At 51.5% G+C, this 22,508-nt stretch overlaps 2 protein-coding genes and 2 non-coding genes across 5 annotated transcripts in view; 1 reads left to right on the plus strand and 3 right to left on the minus strand.

Annotated features, from left to right (window-relative positions):
• Positions 1-331: 331 nt before the first annotated feature.
• Positions 332-3,127, minus strand: rpl18a (ribosomal protein L18a). Its single transcript, XM_056424916.1, has 5 exons — positions 3,058-3,127; positions 1,684-1,863; positions 1,286-1,415; positions 594-703; positions 332-473 (listed from the first exon to the last, which is right to left on the minus strand). Exons 1-5 carry the CDS (start codon positions 3,073-3,075, stop codon positions 381-383), a joined length of 531 nt encoding a protein of 176 aa, XP_056280891.1. The 5' UTR covers positions 3,076-3,127; the 3' UTR covers positions 332-380.
• On the minus strand, positions 1,495-1,623 carry LOC130200942 (small nucleolar RNA SNORA68). The gene has a single exon (XR_008833099.1). It is a non-coding gene; the product is annotated as a small nucleolar RNA SNORA68 (small nucleolar RNA).
• Positions 1,921-2,048, minus strand: LOC130200943 (small nucleolar RNA SNORA68). Its single transcript, XR_008833100.1, has one exon. It is a non-coding gene; the product is annotated as a small nucleolar RNA SNORA68 (small nucleolar RNA).
• A 670-nt stretch (positions 3,128-3,797) lies between the features above and the next one.
• The window catches only part of xpot (exportin, tRNA (nuclear export receptor for tRNAs)), a 31,198-nt gene continuing 12,487 nt past the window's right edge, over positions 3,798-22,508 (plus strand). The window contains exons 1-21 of one of the 2 annotated variants that reach the window (XM_056424950.1): positions 3,798-3,895; positions 4,946-5,092; positions 5,420-5,502; positions 5,578-5,634; positions 5,845-5,914; positions 7,474-7,692; positions 7,771-7,955; positions 9,675-9,843; positions 9,932-10,168; positions 10,256-10,294; positions 10,364-10,426; positions 11,140-11,264; positions 12,223-12,367; positions 12,447-12,566; positions 12,684-12,778; positions 13,325-13,394; positions 13,476-13,714; positions 14,615-14,900; positions 19,947-20,136; positions 20,305-20,421; positions 20,512-20,627. In XM_056424950.1, the coding sequence (XP_056280925.1) occupies positions 5,006-5,092; positions 5,420-5,502; positions 5,578-5,634; positions 5,845-5,914; positions 7,474-7,692; positions 7,771-7,955; positions 9,675-9,843; positions 9,932-10,168; positions 10,256-10,294; positions 10,364-10,426; positions 11,140-11,264; positions 12,223-12,367; positions 12,447-12,566; positions 12,684-12,778; positions 13,325-13,394; positions 13,476-13,714; positions 14,615-14,900; positions 19,947-20,136; positions 20,305-20,421; positions 20,512-20,627 (2,712 nt within the window). In that variant the 5' untranslated portion in view covers positions 3,798-3,895; positions 4,946-5,005. The remainder of the gene's footprint in view (positions 3,896-4,945; positions 5,093-5,419; positions 5,503-5,577; positions 5,635-5,844; positions 5,915-7,473; positions 7,693-7,770; positions 7,956-9,674; positions 9,844-9,931; positions 10,169-10,255; positions 10,295-10,363; positions 10,427-11,139; positions 11,265-12,222; positions 12,368-12,446; positions 12,567-12,683; positions 12,779-13,324; positions 13,395-13,475; positions 13,715-14,614; positions 14,901-19,946; positions 20,137-20,304; positions 20,422-20,511; positions 20,628-22,508) is intronic. The other variant, XM_056424951.1, reaches the window with a different exon arrangement.

Here is a 22,508-nt window from a genome sequence, read left to right on the forward strand (position 1 = left end):
CGTTACACCACTATAGAGCTTGTAGTACCATGTTACCCCACTAGAGAGCTTGTAGTACCATGTTACCCCACTAGAGAGCTTGTAGTACCATGTTACCCCACTAGAGAGCTTGTAGTACCATGTTACCCCACTAGAGAGCTTGTAGTACCATGTTACCCCACTAGATGGCTTGTAGTACCATGTTACCCCACTAGAGAGCTTGTAGTGCCATATTACCACCTCTTTAGGATAGTGAGCTCCTCTCTCTCCTCTGTCTCCTCTAGGATACAGTGAGCTTGTCTCCTCTCCTCGGTGTGAACAGGTTTCTCTACATCATTAATCATGAAGAAGCTTCTTTGATGTGAACATTTGTTTTATTTTCTCGCACAAAGTGAAAATCTTTAGAAGAACGTGTTCGGCCTCTTGGTGGTGAAGCGAGGTTTGTGCTGGCGACGCAGGACACGGTGAGGGAGGGGGAACTTGATCTTGGAGTCCTGCAGGAGAACCACAGAAGAAGAAACATTCAGAACCACAGAAGAAACGTTTAGAACCACAGAAGAAGAAACGTTTAGAACCACAGAAGGAACGTTCAGAACCACAGAAGAAGAACTCACGTGGAACTGCTTGATGGCAGGTCTACGACACTTGTTGGCAGCGATGACCTGGACCTTCATGATCTGGATGGAGTGAGCGCGAGCACGATGGCGAGCGCCCATGTCCCGGTCTGAGGACACGAGGGGCCGTCAGCACGTTATAAAACACACACGAGGCTATCCATGACAACAGTGATCTGGTCTGGGATACGAACAGTGTCAAACTAAAGTGTTTCTGCACATAACATGTTTATTATGTTAAAGAAATACACGTCACTGGATTGACCCCGTGTCTCACTGTGTGTGTCACTGTGTGTGTGTCTCACTGTGTGTGTGTGTCTCACTGTGTGTGTGTGTGTCTCACTGTGTGCGTGTCTCACTGTGTGTGTCTCACTGTGTGTGTCTCACTGTGTGTGTCTGTGTGTGTGTCTGTGTGTGTGTGTCTCACTGTGTGTGTGTCACTGTGTGTCTCACTGTGTGTCTCACTGTGTGTCACTGTGTGCGTGTCACTGTGTGTGTGTCTCACTGTTGTCACTGTGTCTGTGTGTGTGTCTGTGTGTGTGTCTCACTGTGTGTGTGTCACTGTGTGTGTGTCTCACTGTGTGTGTGTCTCACTGTGTGTGTGTCTCACTGTGTGTGTGTCTCACTGTGTGTGTGTCTCACTGTGTGTGCGTCTCACTGTGTGTGTGTGTCACTGTGTGTGTGTGTCTCACAGCACTGGGTGACTCCTCCAGACGTGGTCAAGTCTCTGTACTCTCGGTACATGTTGTGAGTTCCACTACGGGAGTCGTAGCGCAGCCAGATCCCGAAGTTCTTCACCTTCAGGGGCGTTTTCTCGTGAACCTGAACGCATCACGAGAAACAGTTAGCGTCCCGTGTTTATAGCTCTGACATGCACATTTAAAAGAGGCGTTCAAAGACGGCGTGTTGCCCCCTGCTTCACATTCCGCAGCACAGCAGCAACAGAAAGGCGACAGGGTTCAGTTTCCTGTTCGCACGCCAGACAAAACCCCCCCAGGAGCACGGGGGGGCCTTTGGGTTTGGGTGCAGGTACATAGAGGTGTACATGCATATATACATACATGTATATATATATAGTTTCGGTGCCTACCAGGCCGCAGTACACCGTCTCTCCGGAGGCCTTCTTCATCTTCCTCAGCTGGGACACAAAGTACCAGAAGCGGGACTTGGCCACCACGTGGTTAGGGGCGAAGATCCTCATGCGGTACAGGGGGGGGGCCGGGTTCTTGGCGGAGGGAAGCAAGCGCCCCACGACTTTGTACTCCCGAAGCTGTGGAGAGGACCGGTCAGGCACAGGACACAACACACGTTGAGGCGTTCAAAGGCGGTGTGTCGACCCCTGCTTCACGTCCCGCCGCACAGCAGCGACGGGACCGCGACAGGGTTCAGCTTCCTGTTCGCACGCCAGACAAAACCCCCCCACGGGGAGGGGGGGCCTTTGGGTTTGGGTGCAGACACAAACATCGACAAAGAGATCGGATACATCGACTAGCCGGGGATCGGACCGCCGGCCGACACTTTGAGACAACACCTGGTTCCTCGGGGAACCTTCAGGTACCACATACACGATGAATTCATCTCTTGACTTTATTTTAACGAGATGTCGGGACTTCAAAGTTCAGAAAGTAGCTCTTTTACATGTTACAGGGCAGCTGAGACTTCACTCATCTTTAAATTAGAACAAACGTACATTCTGAGCTTTAAGTTGATTTATTTTCATACATAAATCACACAAACACGTGACTGTGACAGAGCAGCTTTTTACAGGAAATTATTTTAAATAAGTGTACTTTATAACTGCAAACTGTATTTAAAGCATTTACTAAACTAATTGATGTTATTTTATGGTAAACATCTTTTATATTGCAAGAACTTTACTCTAGCTCAGATAATGAGCACAAGACTAAAGTTAAGACGTCAGTTACAATAACCACGAGTCAAAGGGCCGGAATTACCAATACGTACATACACACTAAGGTACACAATGAGGTGCACAATGAGGTATACACAATGAGGTACACACTGAGGTACACAATGAGGTGCACACTGAGGTACACACTAAGATACACAATGAGGTATACACAATGAGGTACACACTGAGACGAAGAGCCTAACTAATAATTATATATATTATACACACACGTCCATCAGGCCCCTCTGCCGCCATCAGCTCGTGCTAAAACGAGCGCGAGCCTAGATTAACGGAATCACCCGCCTACAGCCGGGTCTTGCCGGTTCTTCGGGCTCGTTCAGAGCCGCTCGCGCAGACACGTGGTGCGGCGGCCGCCATGTTGTGGTCGCGAGACACATCGGGGCGGAAGAAAACACTCAAATATCACTTTCAAGTCTCGCTTTTAGTGAAAGTTAAAACATATACGAGACAAACGCAACGTTACGAAGCGACATCGGGTGATTTGGTCCGTGTGTCGGCGGCGGATTCGGGTGAAATAAGAGTTTTACGTACTGTGCCGGACGCCTTCATGGTGACTCTCGCTCACCGCCGCAGTAAAAGAGGAAGCAGCAGGGCGGAGCCGCGTGACGTCATATGCACTGTGCGGCGGGAAGAGGAGGGACTTTCGGCCTGAAGATGGTCTCACAATCGAATACACGAAAGGTGTTTTTTTATGTATTTTTTTAATTTTCTTATCGATCTAATTAGGATTTGTCCAACGTTTGTATGAATGTAAATGTGCTTAAGTAAAAATAAATAAAATGAAGATATGGAGCTTAATATTAAGACAACAACAATCATAAATATAATGTATAATTCGCACCCCAAAAAGTGAAATGTCTTCAGTTTAATGAAATATTAAAATATTGTAAAAAGTTTTTTGAAGTAGTTAATGCTTTTATTTATGATGCTTCGCAGTAAAGTTATCAGCAGTTATTCTGAGAAGTATACTTCTTTTATTTAAATAGCGGGACGAACCGGAAACCAACTTCAGCCTCCCGGATACGAGCAAACAGACAGCAAAAGTTTGTGGTCATGACATATAAATGTACTTGTGACATAAAACACATGTATAGTAATAATAGTACTAATAATGATAATATCTACTTTTAATGATGATATTATATATAATATTTTAATAATACATTTACGTATTTTCCGGTGTGTCCCGGATGTTAACGGAGGGACACGCGCAATGACCCGGATGTTAACGGAGGGACACACGCAGTGACCCGGATGTTAACGAGCAGACACGCCGCTCCGACCGACGTGCAACTGATTTCTGGATGATTCTCTGATGAGCCGACGGGCAGAAACGCATAAAGCACTGATGAAATAAGTATTCTTTAAGGTCAGTTCTCCACAATGTGGACTTTGTTTGTTAATAATCTGGTTTCGCTCAATAAGATATTGATCTTGTTTATATTGATAAAAGGCGGTTGACGTCAGCGACAAAGTGTCACTGAGACGGAGGTAGCGTCACAGCGTGGGCGGGATAAACAAGCACGAAAACACGTTTAAAGTTATTTAAAACCTCTCACTGCCTCGGTGTGAACATAAAGAAAGCCTCCCGGGGATGACGACGTTCTTCTTGTTCGTTAAAGTGTCATTATCAGCTCTGAAGCTAGCCGGCTAACGCTAGCTTGAGTTGGTTACTAACCTAGTGAGCTAGTTGTTAGCATGTCGATGTTTACCCTCCTAAAAGAGCTTCAAAGAGACGTGTAGGTACTGTAAAGGAGACATGGAGGCTGGAGAAGGAGACATGGAGGCTGGAGAAGGAGACATGGAGGCTGGAGAAGGAGACACTGTAAAGGACACATGGAGGCTGAAGGAGACACTGTGAAGGAGACATGGAGGCTGAAGGAGACACTGTAAAGGAGACATGGAGGCTGAAGGAGACACTAAAGGAGACATGGAGGCTGAAGGAGACACTGTAAAGGAGACATGGAGGCTGAAGGAGACACTGTAAAGGAGACATGGAGGCTGAAGGAGACACTGAAGGAGACATGGAGGCTGAAGGAGACACTGTAAAGGAGACATGGAGGCTGAAGGAGACACTGAAGGAGACATGGAGGCTGAAGGAGACACTGAAGGAGACACTGTGAAGGAGACATGGAGGCTGAAGGAGACACTGTAAAGGAGACATGGAGGCTGAAGGAGACACTGAAGGAGACATGGAGGCTGAAGGAGACACTGTGAAGGAGACACTGAAGGAGACATGGAGGCTGAAGGAGACACTGTGAAGGAGACATGGAGGCTGAAGGAGACACTGAAGGAGACATGGAGGCTGGAGTTGTAGTTCCAGGTGTAACGTTTGACCCGTTTCACTGAGTCAGACGTTTGAAGAAGCAGGACGCGGTGCTCGTCGTTGTTGTTGTTGACTCTGGCTCCCCGTCTCCAGATGCTCCAGGTTTGCCCGGCGACAGAGGAGTGACGCGTCTCTGGGGAAGCTCACCCACCAATGGGCTGCCAGTCTGTCTCTGCAGTCATGGACGAGCAGGCGCTGCTGGGGCTCGACCCCAACGCAGACGCCCCCAACAGGCAGCGGGTAGGACGCCTCTCCTCTCTCCTCTGTCCTCTCCTCTCTCCTCTGTCCTCACTGCTGACTTCCTGAAGTCAGCATTCCTCCTCATGTGGTCACATGACTGTTGATCATATAGTGTAATAATGATGTAATCATAGTGTAGTTATGATGATGTAATCATAGTGTAGTAATGCTGTAATGATGTAATCATAGTGATGATGTAATCATAGTGTAGTAATGATGATGTAATCAGTGTAGTAATGATGTAATGATGATGTAATCATAGTGTAGTAATGATGTAATGCTAATATAATGATGATGTAATGATGATATAATCGCTGGTTCCTCCAGGCCATGGCTTACTTCGAGCAGCTGAAGGCGTCCCAGGACGCGTGGGAGGTTTGTGCCGACGCCCTCGCCAATGCGCTCTACAGGTGAGTTAGGCTCCTCCCCCTCCTCACAGGTGAACCCCTCCTCATGTTCTAACGCCTCACCTGCTTTCATCACAGCGACGACCACGTCAAATTCTTCTGCTTCCAAGTTCTGGAGCATCACATCAAGTTCAGGTGAGGTTCTGGTTCTGGTCTCCAGGATGTGGGTCTCACCGTGCGGGTCTCACCGTGCGGGTCTCACCGTGCGGGTCTCACCGTGCGGGTCTCACCGTGCGGGTCTCACCGTGGGTTTCACCGTGTGGGTCTCACCGTGCGGGTCTCACCGTGCGGGTCTCACTGCGGGTCTCACCGTGGGGGTCTCACCGTGCTCCCTGTGTGTTTCAGACATGCTGGTCTGAGGTCAGCCCAGCAGCAGCTGATCAGAAAGACCCTGATGAAGTGGCTCCAGGTTCAGGTGCGTCCCTCCTCTCCTCCCTCCTCCTCTCCTCCCTCCTCCTCTCCTCCCTCCTCCTCTCCCCCCTCCTCCTCCTCCCTCCTCCTCCTCCTCCTCCTCCTCTCCTCCTCCTCTCTCCTCACCCCTCCCCTCCTCTCCTCCCTCCTCTCTCCTCCTCCTCCCTCCACCTCCTCCTCTCCTCCTCTCCCTCTCATCCTCTCCTCTCCACCTCCACCCCTCCTCCTCTCCCTCCCTCCTCTCCTCCTCTCCTCCCTCCACCTCTCCTCCTCCTCCTCTCCCTCCACCTCCCCTCTCCCCCTCCACCTCCTCTCCTCTCCTCCTCTCCTCCCTCCACCCCCTCCTCTCCTCCACCTCTCTCCCCTCCACCTCTCCTTCTCTCCCCTCTCCTCCCTACCTCCCTCTCCTCTCCTCCACCTCCCTCTCCCCCCTCCACCACTCCTCCCTCCTCCTCCTCCTCTCCTCCCTCCACCTCTCCTCTCCTCTCTCCCCTCTCCCCCCTCCTCCTCTCCTCCCTCCACCTCTCATCCTCTCCTCTCTCCCCCCTCCACCCCTTCTCCTCTCCCCCCTCCACCTCTCCTCCTCTCCTCCCTCCACCTCTCCTCCCTCCTCCTCTCCCCTCTCCACCTCTCCTCCTCCCTCTCTCCTCCTCCTCTCCTCCCTCCTCCTCTCCTCCCTCCACCTCTCCTCCTCCACCTCTCCTCCTCCTCTCCTCCCTCCTCCTCCCTCCACCTCTCCTCCTCTCCTCCCTCCACCTCCCCCCTCCTCCTCTCATCCTCTCCTCTCTCCTCCCTCCTCCCTCCACCTCTCCTCTCTCCCCCCTCCTCCTCTCCTCCCTCCACCTCTCCTCCTCTCCTCCCTCCACCTCTCCCCCCTCCTCCTCTCCTCCTCTCCTCTCTCCTCCCTCCTCCCTCCACCTCCTCTCTCCTCCTCTCCTCTCCTCCTCCACCCTCTCCTCCCTCTCTCCCACCTCCTCCTCCCTCCCTCCCTCCCTCTCTCCCCCCTCCACCTCTCCTCCCTCCACCTCTCCTCCCTACACCTCTCCTCCCCTCCACCTCTCCTCTCCTCCTCTCTTCCCTCCACCTCTCCTCCCCCTCTCCTCTCCTCCTCCTCCTCCACCTCTCCTCCCTCTCCTCCCCCTCCTCCCTCTCCTCCCTCCACCTCTCATCCTCTCCTCTCTCCCCCCTCCACCCCTTCTCCTCTCCTCCCTCCACCTCTCCTCCTCTCCCCTCTCCTCCTCCTCTCCCCCCTCCTCCTCTCCCCTCTCCACCTCTCCCCTCTCCTCCCCTCCACCTCTCCTCTCCTCCTCTCTCCTCCTCCACCTCTCCTCCTCTCCTCCCTCCTCCTCTCTCCCCTCCTCCTCTCCTCCCTCCACCTCTCATCCTCTCCCCCCTCCACCTCTCATCCTCTCCTCTCTCCTCCCTCCACCTCTCCTCCCTCCCCCCTTCTCCTCTCCCCCCTCCTCCCCTCCACCTCTCCCCCCTCCACCTCTCCTCCTCTCCCCTCTCCTCCTCTCCACCTGGAGCCTCACACAGGCAGTAACCATGTGTGTGTGCCCACAGCTGATGAGCGCCCAGCCGGAGAAGCCCTTCATCAGGAACAAGGCGGCCCAGGTGTTCGCCCTCACCTTCATCGTGGAGTACCTGACGCTGTGGCCCAAGTTCTTCCTGGACATCCTGTCCCTGGTGGGCCTGAACCCCCACGGCGTGGACATCTACCTGAGGACCCTCATGGCCATCGACGCCGAGGTGGTGGACCGGGACATCCTGCACCTGCCCGACGTGAGGCCCCCCTGCCGACCCGTGACCTTTGACCTCCGCGCCACCGAGAGGCTCCTAACGCGTCCGCCGTGTCCCCAGGAGACCCGGAGGAACACGCTCATCAAGGACCGCATGCGGGAGCAGTGCATCCCCCACCTGGTGGAGTCCTGGTTCCACATCCTGCAGACATACCAGCAGGCCCAGCCAGAGCTCACCTGCCAGTGTCTGGAGGTGGTGGGGGCCTTCGTGTCCTGGATCGACCTCCACCTCATCGCCAACGACCGGTGAGGGGGGGGCTATTCGAGTTCAACACCAACTACATTTTACTAGATTCCCCGAACGCCTCATGAGAACGTCGGGTGTGTCTCTGTGTTTCTGTGTGTGTGTGTCTCTCTGTGTGTGTGTGTGTGTCTCTCTGTGTGTGTGTGTGTCTCTCTGTGTGTGTGTCTCTGTGTGTGTGTGTCTCTGTGTGTGTGTGTCTCTGTGTGTGTGTCTCTGTGTGTGTGTCTCTGTGTGTGTGCGTGTGTCTCTGTGTTTCTGTGTGTGTGTGTGTCTCTGTGTGTGTGTGTCTCTCTGTGTGTGTGTGTCTCTTTGTCTCTGTGTGTGTGTGTGTCTCTCTCTCTGTGTGTGTGTCTCTGTGTGTGTGTGTGTGTGTCTCTGTGTGTGTGTGTGTCTCTGTGTGTGTGTGTCTCTCTGTTTCTGTGTGTGTGTGTGTGTGTGTGTGTGTCTCTGTGTATGTGTGTCTCTCTCTCTGTGTGTCTCTTTGTCTCTGTGTGTGTGTGTCTCTCTCTCTGTGTGTGTGTGTGTGTGTGTCTTTGTCTCTGTGTGTGTGTCTCTCTCTGTGTGTGTGTGTCTGTGTCTTTGTCTCTGTGTGTGTGTCTCTCTCTGTGTGTGTGTGTGTGTCTGTGTCTTTGTCTCTGTGTGTGTGTGTCTCTCTGTGTCTGTGTCTTTGTCTCTGTGTGTGTGTCTCTCTCTCTGTGTGTGTGTGTGTGTCTCTCTCTCTGTGTGTCTGTGTCTTTGTCTATGTGTGTGTGTCTCTCTGTGTGTGTGTGTGTGTCTGTGTCTTTGTCTCTGTGTGTGTGTCTCTCTGTGTGTGTGTGTGTCTGTGTCTTTGTCTCTGTGTGTGTGTCTCTCTCTGTGTCTGTGTCTTTGTCTCTGTGTGTGTGTCTGTGTCTTTGTCTCTCTGTGTGTGTGTGTCTCTTTGTCTCTGTGTGTGTGTGTGTGTCTCTCTCTCTGTGTGTGTGTGTGTGTCTCTCTCTCTGTGTGTGTCTGTGTCTTTGTCTCTGTGTGTGTGTGTGTCTTTGTCTCTGTGTGTGTGTCTCTGTGTGTGTGTCTGTGTCTTTGTCTCTCTCTGTGTGTGTGTCTGTGTCTTTGTCTCTCTGTGTGTGTGTGTCTCTTTGTCTCTGTGTGTGTGTCTCGCTCTCTCTGTGTGTGTGTCTCTCTGTTTCTGTGTGTGTGTCTCTGTGTGTGTGTGTGTGTGTGTGTGTCTCTGTGTATGTGTGTCTCTGTGTGTGTCTCTTTGTCTCTGTGTGTGTGTCTCTTTCTCTGTGTGTGTGTGTGTGTGTGTCTCTCTCTGTGTGTGTCTGTCTTTGTCTCTGTGTGTGTGTGTGTGTGTCTCTCTCTCTGTGTGTGTGTCTGTGTCTTTGTCTCTGTGTGTGTGTCTGTGTCTTTGTCTCTGTGTGTGTGTGTGTGTCTCTCTCTCTGTGTGTGTGTCTGTGTCTTTGTCTCTGTGTGTGTGTCTGTGTCTTTGTCTCTGTGTGTGTGTCTTTGTCTCTGTGTGTGTGTCTCTCTGTGTGTGTGTCTGTGTCTTTGTCTCTCTCTGTGTGTGTGTCTGTGTCTTTGTCTCTGTGTGTGTGTGTGTGTCTCTCTCTCTGTGTGTGTGTGTGTCTCTCTCTGTGTGTGTGTGTCTCTTTGTCTCTGTGTGTGTGTCTCTCTCTCTGTGTGTGTGTCTCTCTCTGTGTGTGTGTCTTTGTCTCTGTGTGTGTCTCTCTCTCTGTGTGTAGCTTTGTGAACCTGCTGCTCAGCCAGATGTCGGTGCAGGAGCTCCGAGAGGAGGCCTGTGACTGCCTGTTTGAAATGGTGAACAAGGGGATGGACCCCGTGGACAAGACCAAGCTTGTGGAGTCTCTGTGCTCGGTGTTGCAGGCGGCCGGCTTCTTCAACGTGGAGCAGGTTGTCAGACCACGAGAACATCCCATAATAACGCTTCGGGACCTCAAGCGGGACGCTCCTCTAACGCGCTCCGCTTCCTGTCCGCCAGGAGGAGGACGTGGACTTCCTGGCCAAGTTCTCCCGGCTGGTGAACGGGATGGGTCAGGCTCTGGTTCTGAGCTGGACCCGGCTGGCCAAGGCCGGCCAGGCGGAGGAGGCGGAGCTAGCGCTGCAGGCCGTGGAGAACAAGGTGGGGCTGCTGTTGCAGCTGCTGGTGCACGAGGACGACGACATCTCCGCCAACAGCGTGGGCTTCTGCTACGAGTACCTGCACGTCCTCAAGCAGGTGAGGGGGGTTAGGACCTGGACCAATCACGGTCCAGGATATAACTTCATTTATAGATAGGTAACTAAACACTCTCTCTGTCTTCAGCTTCCTCAACTCAGCGACCAGCAGAGGACCAACATCGAGGTGAGGGTTGTACACAACGGGTCCTCCGTCTTTGTTTACAGTAAACGACACGCTGAGTTTCCTCCTCAGGCCGTCATGCTGGCTGTCATGAAGAAACTGACCTACGACGACGAGTACAACTTTGAGAACGAGGTGAGAGAAGATGAAGCCATGTTTGTAGTTCTAATAGTGTCTGGTGGTCCTCAGGGTGAAGACGAGGCCATGTTTGTAGTTCTAATAGTGTCTGGTGGTCCTCAGGGTGAAGATGAGGCCATGTTTGTAGTTCTAATAGTGTGGTGGTCCTCAGGGTGAAGACGAGGCCATGTTTGTAGTTCTAATAGTGTCTGGTGGTCCTCAGGGTGAAGACGAGGCCATGTTTGTAGTTCTAATAGTGTATGGTGGTCCTCAGGGTGAAGATGAGGCCATGTTTGTAGTTCTAATAGTGTGGTGGTCCTCAGGGTGAAGACGAGGCCATGTTTGTAGTTCTAATAGTGTCTGGTGGTCCTCCGGGTGAAGACGAGGCCATGTTTGTAGTTCTAATAGTGTCTGGTGGTCCTCAGGGTGAAGATGAGGCCATGTTTGTAGTTCTAATAGTGTATGGTGGTCCTCAGGGTGAAGATGAGGCCATGCTTGTAGTTCTAATAGTGTCTGGTGGTCCTCAGGGTGAAGTCGAGGCCATGTTTGTAGTTCTAATAGTGTCTGATGGTCCTCAGGGTGAAGACGAGGCCATGTTTGTAGTTCTAATAGTGTCTGATGGTCCTCAGGGTGAAGACGAGGCCATGTTTGTAGTTCTAATAGTGTCTGATGGTCCTCAGGGTGAAGACGAGGCCATGTTTGTAGTTCTAATAGTGTCTGATGGTCCTCAGGGTGAAGACGAGGCCATGTTCGTGGAGTACAGGAAGCAGCTGAAGATGCTGTTGGACCGACTGGCTCAAGTTTCTCCGGAGCTGCTGCTGGAGGCCGTACAGCGAGTCTTCAACAGCACCATGCAGTGAGAGCACGACATTACACCATCACTGATTTATATATTGTCTTATGCAGTTTATTGATCTATTTACTGTTTATTTATTGATATATGTTCCCATTTATTTAGTAAATTACTTATTTAGTTATTTATATATTTATCATTATTTAGTTATTTATATATAATTATTTAGTTATTTATATTTTATTATTTAGTTATTTATATATAATTATTTAGTTATTTAGATATAATTATTTAGTTATTTATATATTATTATTTAGTTATTTATATTTAGTTATTTATATTTAATTATTTAGTTATTTATATATAATTATTTAGTTATTTATATATAATTATTTAGATATTATTTAGTCATTCATATATAATTATTTAGTTATTTAGATATAATTATTTAGTCATTTATATATAATTACCTTCGCATTGAAAATGCCGGAAGGTTATGTTTTGATCGCCGTGTATTTATTTATTTATTTATTTGTATGCGTGTTATTCGCAAAACTCAAAAAGTATTTAACCGAATCGCATGCAATTTGGTGGGATGATTGTTTATTATCCGGGGACCAGTTGATTAGATTTTGGGATAGATCGGGTCAAAGGTCAAGGTCAAAGGCCATGAACAGGTCAAATCTTCTTAAATCACATGGAATTTGGTGGGATGATTGGTTATTATCCGGGGACCATTTGATTAGATTTTGGGATCAATCGGGTCAAAGGTCAAGGTCATGGAAAGGTCAAAATCTTTTTTTTACCATAGTACGATACATTTTTGTCCAATTGGCATGCAACTAATGCCAAAATGTTCATAATTCAATGTCCAATCTTGTGATATGCGAAGGTATGCGCTCTACCGAGTGCCCGTTCTAGTTATTTAGTGCTTCATATATAATTCTACATGCGTGTGAATGTGTGAGGTCATCTTTATTTAAGAGTATTAAACAGTGAGCGCGAACCCTTCTCTATCTAGGACCTGGCAGACCTCGGCCTTCATGGAGGTGGAGGTGGCGGTGCGGCTGCTCTACATGCTCGGTGAAGCTCTGCCGGCATCGCACGGCGCTCATTTCACCGGAGACACGGCGAAGACCAGCGCCCTGCAGGACATGATGAGGACGGTGAGTCTGCACGCCACCGGGGGGCGGAGCCTCACGCCACCGGGGGCGGAGCCTCACGCCGCGTGTTCGATCCCCTCAGCTGGTGTCCTGCGGTGTCAGCAGCTTCCAGCACTGCTCCGTCTCTCTGGAGTTCTTCGAGACCGTCGTGAGATACGACAAGTTCTTCCTGGTGGAGCCGCAGCACATCCCCAACGTGCTGGTGAGGCTGCACACACAATGATACACAATGACATACAATGACACACAATGATACACACATTAGGACACGCATCAGTACACCTGTATGACGCGTCCTCGGTGTTGCGTTCACTGTCAGATGGCGTTTCTGGACCAGCGAGGACTGAGAAACAACAGCCCAAAGGTCCGCAGCAGAGTCGCCTACCTGTTCTCCAGATTCATCAAGACGCTGCAGTGAGTCAAGGAACTATTTATTATGATGATTATTATTATGATGATGTCTTCCCTCAGTAAACATGTAAACATGAGTTCATGTCTCAGTCTCTAGTTTCTAGTCTTCTTCTCTACAGCATGATGTCATCATTTATACTTTATGGTCATTTAGTCAGGCCATAAAGCAGGGGACGCTTTAGGGGCGGGGCTACAGGGTGACAGGCCATAAAGCAGGGGGCGCTTTAGGGGCGGGGCTACAGGGTGACAGGCCATAAAGCAGGGGGCGCTTTAGGGGCGGGGCTACAGGGTGACAGGACATAAAGCAGGGGGCGCTTTAGGGGCGGGGCTACAGGGTGACAGGACATAAAGCAGGGGGCGCTTTAGGGGCGGGGCTACAGGGTGACAGGCCATAAAGCAGGGGGCGCTTTAGGGGCAGGGCTACAGGGTGACAGGCCATAAAGCAGGGGGCGCTTTAGGGGCGGGGCTACAGGGTGACAGGCCATAAAGCAGGGGGTGCTTTAGGGGCGGGGCTACAGGTTGACATAAGGGTTTGCTGTGTTTCCACAGTAAACACATGACGGCCTTCATCGAGGACATCCTGACCAGGATCCAGGACCTGCTGGAACTGGCTCCTCCCGTGAGTACCGACGCGCCGTCTTTCACTCCGAGGACGTGACCTCTGACCTCTGCATCGCTGACTCCGCCCCCTCCTCCCCAGGACAACGGCTTCCCGGCGCTGCTGACCAGCGACGACCAGCTGTTCATGTTCGAGGCGGCCGGCGTGCTGATCGTGAACGCCGAGAGTCCGGCAGAGCGGAAGCAGGCGCTGATGAGAAGCCTCCTGCTGCCGCTGACCGACGCCTTCCGCCTGCTGCTCGCCAAGCTGCCGCTGGAGGCGCCGGACGAGAGGCAGGCCGCGCTCGCCGACTGCCTGAGCCACGCCGTCGGGTTCGCCAGGTGAGGAGCAGCCAGGTGTTCCCATGGAGCTGGGACTGAAGAGGTCATGACATCATCATGTTGGTCAATGTGTTTAGACCAAGTAGAGAGCTAGTAACGCTAGCTAGTAACGTTAGCTAGTAACGCTTGCTAGTAATGCTAGCTAGTAACGCTAGCTAGTAACGCGAGGTTCACTTTAGTTATATGATGGTGTGTTCCCCTCCTGTTCCCTGACGTTCCCCTCCTGTTCCCTGACGTTTCCCTCCTGTTCCCTGACGTTTCCCTCCTGTTCCCTGACGTTCCCCTTCTGTTCCCTGACGCTCCCTCCTGTTCCCTGACGTTCCCTCCTGTTCCCTGACGTTCCCCTCCTGTTCCCTGATGTTTCCCTCCTGTTCCCTGATGTTCCCTCCTGTTCCCTGATGTTTCCCTCCTGTTCCCTGATGTTCCCTCCTGTTCCCTGACGTTCCCCTCCTGTTCTCTGACGTTTCCCTCCTGTTCCCTGACGTTCCCCTCCTGTTCCCTGACGCTCCCTCCTGTTCCCTGACGTTCCCCTCCTGTTCCCTGACGTTTCCCTCCTGTTCCCTGACGCTCCCTCCTGTTCCCTGACGCTCCCTCCTCTTCCCTGATGTTCCCTCCTGTTCCCTGACGTTCTCCTCCTGTTCCCTGACGTTCCCCTCCTGTTCCCTGACGCTCCCTCCTCTTCCCTGACGTTCCCTGACGTTCTCCTGTTCCCTGACGTTCCCCTCCTGTTCCCTGACGCTCCCTCCTGTTCCCTGACGTTCCCTGACGTTTCCCTCCTGTTCCCTGACGCTCCCTCCTCTTCCCTGACGTTCCCTCCTGTTCCCTGACGTTCCCCTCCTGTTCCCTGACGCTCCCTCCTGTTCCCTGACGCTCCCTCCTGTTCCCTGACGCTCCCCCCAGCCGGACCAGCAAGGCGTTCAGCAACAAGCAGACGGTGAAGCAGTGCGGCTGCACCGAGGTCTACAGAGACTGCCTGCAGACCTTCCTGCCCGCGCTGAGCTGTCCCGTCCAGCGGGGGGCGCTGCACAGCTCCGTGCGCTCCTTCCTGCACCGCATGATCATCTGCATGGAGGAGGAGGTGCTGCCCTTCCTCCCCGCCGCCTCCCAGCACATGCTGAAGGACTGCGAGGCCAAAGACCTGCAGGAGTTCATCCCGCTCATCAGCCAGATCGCCGCCAAGTTCAAGGTACGCAGACGAAGACGGATGGGTCATGACCTCATGGCGTGATGGGTCATGACCTCATGGCGTGATGGGTCATGACCTCATGGCGTGATGGGTCATGACCTCATGGCGTGATGGGTCATGACCTCATGGCGTGATGGGGTCATGACCTCATGGCGTGATGGGTCATGACCTCATGGCGTGATGGGGTCATGACCTCATGGCGTGATGGGTCATGACCTCATGGCGTGATGGGTCATGACCTCATGGCGTGATGGGTCATGACCTCATGGCGTAATGGGTCATGACCTCATGGCGTAATGGGTCATGACCTCATGGCGTGATGGGGTCATGACCTCATGGCGTGATGGGTCATGACCTCATGGCGTGATGGGTCATGACCTCATGGCGTAATGGGTCATGACCTCATGGCGTGATGGGTCATGACCTCATGGCGTGATGGGGTCATGACCTCATGGCGTGATGGGTCATGACCTCATGGCGTGATGGGTCATGACCTCATGGCGTGATGGGTCATGACCTCATGGCGTGATGGGTCATGACCTCATGGCGTGATGGGTCATGACCTCATGGTGATGGGTCATGACCTCATGGCGTGATGGGTCATGACCTCATGGCGTGATGGGTCATGACCTCATGGCGTGATGGGTCATGACCTCATGGCGTGATGGGTCATGACCTCATGGCGTGATGGGTCATGACCTCATGGCGTAATGGGTCATGACCTCATGGCGTGATGGGGTCATGACCTCATGGCGTGATGGGTCATAACCTCATGGTGTGATGGGTCATGACCTCATGGCGTGATGGGTCATGACCTCATGGTGTGATGGGTCATGACCTCATAGCGTAATGGGTCATGACCTCATGGGGTCATGGCGTGATGGGGTCATGACCTCATGGCGTGATGCCCTCATGGCGTGATGCCCTCATGGTGTGATGCCCTCATGGCGTGATGCCCTCATGGCGTGATGGCGTGATGACCTCATGGCGTGATGACGTCATGGCGTGATGACCTCATGGCGTGATGACCTCATGGCGTGATGATGTGGTGACCTCATGGCGTGATGTCTATCCTGATGGCGCCGCGGACGGTCGCCTCGGTGTGTTGGTGTGCGATGTTTTTTGTTGTGTTCGTTTTAAATACTGTTTTCTGCTGGGATTCCCAGAGCTCTTTCACCAGAGAAGAGCTCTTGAACATCAGGGGAACAACTCCAGCGGATTTACTTCCAACGTTTTTAACTTCTGTGGAGTTACTGGACATTTTGTAAAGGTGTGCTCACCCACGCCTGTGAGATGCCGGCGGAGAGGGAAACGCTCAGGGCGCTTATGGCTACGGAAACGGGATCTCGTACAGCGCTGCCGGGCATATTTCTCCAACGTCCGCTCACTGTGCAACAAACTGGACGAACTCCAGCTGCTGGTGGGAGAGACAGAGACTTCTCCTCATCCTCCGCTCTGTGCTTCACGGAATCATGGCTTAGTGGCTCGATACCAGACTCTGCGCTCCAGCTCGCTGGCTTCCAGCTGTTCCGAGCGGACCGGGTCACGGAGCTCTCCGGAAAAAAAGGGTGGAGGAATCTGCTTTTACCTCAACAACGGCTGGTGCAACGACGTAACGGTGATTCTACAGCACTGTTCGCCGGACCTGGAATCTTTATCATTCACTGCAAACCCTTCTACTCCCACGTGAGTTCGCTTCATTCATCCTGGCCGGAGTTTACATGCCGCGAAGGAACGTGAACGAGGCACAACAGACCTCGCCGAACAGATACGGTGTGTGGAGCGGACCTTCCCGGACTCTTTAGTTATTGTACTCGGGGATTTTAACAAAGGAAACCTCAGCCACGAACTCCCTAAATATAGACAGTTAATTAAATGCCCTACCAGAGAGAAGAGCATTCTGGACCACTGCTACACAACAATCAGCAGGGCCTATCACGCCGTCCCTCGAGCTGCACTGGGAAACTCTGACCACGTCATGGTTCATCTGATTCCCTCATACAGGCAGAGACTAAAGCTCTGCAAACCTGTGGTGAGGAAGTTTAAGAAGTGGACCAGTGAGGCTCTGGAGGATCTACGGGCGTGTTTGGACTGTACTGACTGGGATGTCTTCAGGACTGCTACCAACAGCCTGGATGAGTACACAGAGGCTGTAACTTCCTACATCAGCTTCTGTGAGGACAGCTGTATTCCATCCAGCTCCAGGGTGAGTTATAACAACGACAAACCCTGGTTCACAGCGGAGCTCAGGAAGCTAAGACTGCAGAAGGACCAGGCATTCAGGAGTGGGGACAAGGACCTGTACACAGAGTCCAAATACAGGTTTAGCAAGGCGGTGAGAGATGCTAAACGACTGTACTCTGAGAAACTGCAACAGCAGCTCTCAGCAAACGACTCTGCTTCTGTCTGGAGAGGGCTCAGGCAGATCACCAACTACAAGCCCAAATCACCCCACTCCATGAACAATGTGCTTCTGGCAGACGAGCTAAATGAGTTCTACTGCCGCTTTGAAAGTCAATGGAGCAGTCCTGAGACAATCCCCCACAGCCCCACCAACAAGCCACAGACCATCAGCCCACCCTCCCGCAGCCCAGCAGGGGCCCACACCTCTGAGCACCCTCCATCAACTCAGCGACGCCTCGTCATCCTGGAGAGAGCCGTCACCAGGCTGTTTAAAAAGCAGAACCCCGCAGCAGCGGGCCCGGACTCCGCCTCCCCTCCACCCTGAAGCACTGTGCTGACCAGCTGTCTCCGTGTTCACCGACATCTTCAACACCTCCCTGGAGACATGCCACGTTCCAGCCTGCTTCAAGGCCTCCACCATCATCCCGTCCCCAAAACCCAAGATCACAGGACTCAATGACTACAGGCCCATCGCCTGACCTCTGTGGTCATGAAGTCCTTTGAACGCTTGGTCCTGTCACACCTCAAGACCATCACCGACCCACTCCTGGACCCCCTGCAGTTCGCCTACAGAGCCAACAGGTCTGCAGACGATGCAGTCAACATGGCCCTTCACTACATCCTCCAGCATCTGGACTCCCGAGGAACCTACGCCAGGATCCTGTTTGTGGACTTCAGCTCTGCCTTCAATACGATCATCCCGTCCTGCTGCAGGACAAGCTCTCCCAGCTGCACGTGCCCGACTCCACCTGCAGGTGGATCACAGACTTCCTGACCGACAGGAAGCAGCACGTGAGGCTGGGGAAACACGTCTCAGGCTCCCGGACCACCAGCACGGGTTCCCCAAGGCTGTGTTCTCTCCCTCTGCTGTTCTCCCTGTACACCAACAGCTGCACCTCCAGTCACCAGTCCGTCAAGCTCCTAAAGTTCATGGATGACACCACCCTCATTGGACTCATCTCTGGTGGGGACGAGACCGCCTACAGGTGGGAGACTGACCACCTGGTGACCTGGTGCAGCCAGAACAACCTGGAGCTCAACGCCTGAAGACAGTGGAGATGGTTGTGGATTTCAGGAGGAATGCAGCCCCACCCGCCCTCTCATCCTGTGTGACTCTGCCGACGCTGTGGAGTCCTACCGCTTCCTGGGCTCCATCATCTCCCAGGACCTCAAGTGGGAGCTGAACATCGGCTCCATCTCCAAGAAGGCCCAGCAGAGGATGTTCTTCCTGAGGCAGCTGAGGAAATTCAACCTGCCAGGAAGATGATGGTACAGTTCTACACGGCCATCGTTGAGTCCACCATCTGCTCCTCCATCACCGACTGGCACCCTGCAGCCACAGCCAAAGACAAGCGCAGGCTGCAGAGCATCATCCGCTCGGCCGAGAGGGTTATCGGCTGCAATCTGCCTTCCTCCAGGTCCTGTTCACTTCCAGGTCACTGAAGCGGGCCAGAAAGATTGTCGCCGACCCTCCCACCCTGGACACTCCTGTTCGAGTCCCTCCCTCGGGAGGAGGCTGCGTCCATCATGACTAAGTCCACCCGCCACAACAAAAGCTTTTTCCGTCGGCGGTCGGGCTCATGAATGGACCCCGGACTGACTGACTGTCACCCCAGGACTACCACCTCTTCTTCCACCTTCCTCTCTCCTCCTTCTTCCCGCCTCCTTCCTCTTCCTCCTCCTCCTCTTCCTCCCACCTCCTCCCTCCTCCTTCTTCTTCCCTCCTCCACACACGTCACTTTAACATGCACTTCAACTAAAACACACCACTTGAAGCACACACCCAAACACTCTCACATTATTTGTTGTTTTTCCGTCGCGTTGATTGTTGTTTGTTTGTCATGTCCAAATGTTGCACCTTCCACCAAAAAAAATTCCTCGTTTGTTTGTGAAAACATTCTTTGGCAATAAACCTGTTTCTGATTCTGATTCTGATTCTGATTATGGCGTGATGATGTGGTGACCTCATGGCGTGATGGGGTCATGACCTCATGGCGTGATGACCTCATGGCGTGATGATGTGGTGACCTCATGGCGTGATGACCTTATGGCGTGATGATGTGGTGACCTCATGGCGTGATGGGGTCATGACCTCATGGCGTGATGGGTCATGACCTCATGGCGTAATGGGTCATGACCTCATGGTGTGATGGGTCATGACCTCATGGTGTGATGCCCTCATGGTGTGATGCCCTCATGGCGTGATGATGTCATGGCGTGATGGCGTGATGATGTGGTGACCTCATGGCGTGATGACCTTATGGCGTGATGATGTGGTGACCTCATGGCGTGATGGGGTCATGACCTCATGGCGTGATGATGTGGTGACCTCATGGCGTGATGACCTTATGGCGTGATGATGTGGTGACCTCATGGTGTGATGGGGTCATGACCTCATGGCGTGATGGGTCATGACCTCATGGCGTAATGGGTCATGACCTCATGGCGTGATGGGTCATGACCTCATGGCGTGATGGGTCATGACCTCATGGCGTGATGGGTCATGACCTCATGGCGTGATGGGTCATGACCTCATGGCGTGATGGGTCATGACCTCATGGCGTGATTGGGTCATGCCCTCATGGCGTGATGATGTGGTGACCTCATGGCGTGATGACGTCATGGCGACCTCTCTCCCTGCAGCAGCAGGTGTCGCCCTTCCTCCAGCAGGTCTTCATGCCGCTCGTGCTCGCCATCTTCGGCGTGTTGGCGCGGCCGGCGGAGGACAACGACCAGGCGGCGGCGCTGGAGAAGCAGATGCTGAGGAGGAGCTACTTCACCTTCATCCAGACGGTCGCAGGGAGCGGGATGAACGAGGTGATGGCCAACCAGGGTGAGACACATGGAACAACAACAACAACATGTGTTCAAGCAACAGAGAAACAACAGATGAAACATGTCCAGGCTACAGTTCCCCTCTGCGTCCAGTCACTATGCTAAGCTAAGCTAACATACCTGCAGACACACAAAATAACTCTTGTTTGTTGTTGTTGTTTTTCAGGAGCGGAGAACATCGAGCGCGTGGTGTTCACCATCATCCAGGGAGCCGTGGACTTCCCCGACCCCATCGCCCAGAAGACCTGCTTCCTGGTTCTGTCCAAGCTGGTGGAGCTGTGGGGTGAGAGCTGGGGCCTCTGGGGGGGTTGTCCTCTTGTCCTCTTGTTGTTGTTGTCCTCTTGTTGTCCTCACGCTATCCTCTGGCCTGCAGGCGGTAAAGACGGCATGGTGGGGTTCCCAGACTTTGTCTACAAGCACATTGTTCCTGCTTGTTTTCTGGCGCCTCTCAAACCGACCTTTGACCTCTCGGACGCTCAGACGCTGCTGGTGAGTCCCTGCAGCCACGCGGGAGCAAGTTAGTGTGTAGTGATGGGTTAGTTAGTGTGTAGTGATGGGTTAGTCAGTGTATTGATGGGTTAGTTAGTGTAGTGATGGGTTAGTGTGTAGTGATGGGTTAGTCAGTGTGTATTGATGGGTTAGTTAGTGTAGTGATGGGTTAGTTAGTGTGTAGTGATGGGTTAGTTAGTGTGTAGTGATGGGTTAGTCAGTGTGTAGTGATGGGTTAGTTAGTGTGTAGTGATGGGTTAGTTAGTGTGTAGTGATGGGTTAGTGTGTAGTGATGGGTTAGTGTTAGTTGGTGTTAGTGTGAGTTAGTGTTAATTAGTTAGTGTGTAGTGATCGGTTAGTGTGTAGTGATTGGTTAGTTAGTTAGTGTGTTGTGATGGGTTAATTAGTGTGTAGTGATGGTTTAGTTAGTTAGTGTGCAGTGATGGTTTAGTTAGTTAGTGTGCAGTGATGGGTTAGTTACTTAGTGTGTAGTGATTGGTTAGTTAGTGTGCAGTGATGGGTTAGTTAGTGTGTAGTGATGGGTTAGTTACTTAGTGTGTAGTGATTAGTTAGTTAGTGTGTAGTGATGGGTTAGTTAGTGTGTAGTGATGGGTTAGCTAGTGTTTAGTGATGGGTTAGTTAGTTAGTGTGTAGTGATGAGTTAGTTAGTGTGCAGTGATGGGTTAGTTAGTTTGTGTGTAGTGATGAGTTAGTTAGTGTGTAGTGATTGGTTAGTTAGTTAGTGTGTAGTGATGGGTTAGTTAGTTAGTGTGTAGTGATTGGTTAGTTAGTGTGTAGTGATGGGTTAGTTAGTGTGTAGTGATTGGTTAGTTAGTTAGTGTGTAGTGATGGGTTAGTGTTAGTTGGTGTTATTTAGTGTGAGTTAGTGTTAATTAGTTAGTGTTAGTGTGAAGTGATCGGTTAGTTAGTTAGTGCAGTGATGGGTTAGTTAGTGTGCAGTGATGGGTTAGTTAATTAGTGTGTAGTGATGGGTTAGTTAGTTAGTGTGTAGTGATTGGTTAGTTAGTGTGTAGTGATGAGTTAGTTAGTGTGTAGTGATGAGTTAGTTAGTGTGTAGTGATGAGTTAGTTAGTGTGTAGTGATGGGTTGGTTAGTTAGTGTTTAGTGAAGGGTTAGTTAGTGTGTAGTGATGGGTTAGTAAGTGTTTAGTGATGGGTTAGTTAGTGTGTGTTTAGTGATGGGTTAGTTAGTGTTTAGTGATGGGTTAGTTAGTGTTTAGTGATGGGTTAGTTAGTGTGTAGTGATGGGTTAGTGTGTAGTGATGAGTTAGTTAGTGTTTAGTGATTGGTTAGTTAGTGTGTAGTGATGGGTTAGTTAGTTAGTGTTTAGTGATGGGTTAGTTATTTAGTGTGTAGTGATGAGTTAGTTAGTGTGTAGTGATTGGTTAGTTTGTGTGTAGTGATGTGTTAGTTAGTTAGTGTTTAGTGATGGGTTAGTTAGTGTGTAGTGATGGGTTAGTTAGTGTGTGTTTAGTGATGGGTTAGTTAGTGTGTAGTGATGGGTTAGTTAGTGTTTAGTGATGGGTTAGTGTGTAGTGATGGGTTAGTTAGTGTGTAGTGATGGGTTAGTTAGTTAGTGTTTAGTGATGGGTTAGTTAGTGTGTAGTGGGTTAGTTAGTGTTTAGTGATGGGTTAGTTAGTTAGTGTGTAGTGATGTGTTAGTTAGTGTGTAGTGATGGGTTAGTTAGTGTTTAGTGATGGGTTAGTTAGTGTTTGGTGATGGGTTAGTTAGTGTTTAGTGATGGGTTAGTTAGTGTGTAGTGATTGGTTAGTTAGTGTGTAGTGATGGGTTAGTTAGTTAGTGTTTAGTGATGGGTTAGTGTTTAGTGATGGGTTAGTTAGTTAGTTTTTAGTGATGGGT

The sequence above is a fragment of the Pseudoliparis swirei genome, chromosome 10 (assembly GCF_029220125.1).
Source record: "Pseudoliparis swirei isolate HS2019 ecotype Mariana Trench chromosome 10, NWPU_hadal_v1, whole genome shotgun sequence".
NCBI classification, from domain to species: Eukaryota; Metazoa; Chordata; class Actinopteri; order Perciformes; family Liparidae; genus Pseudoliparis; species Pseudoliparis swirei.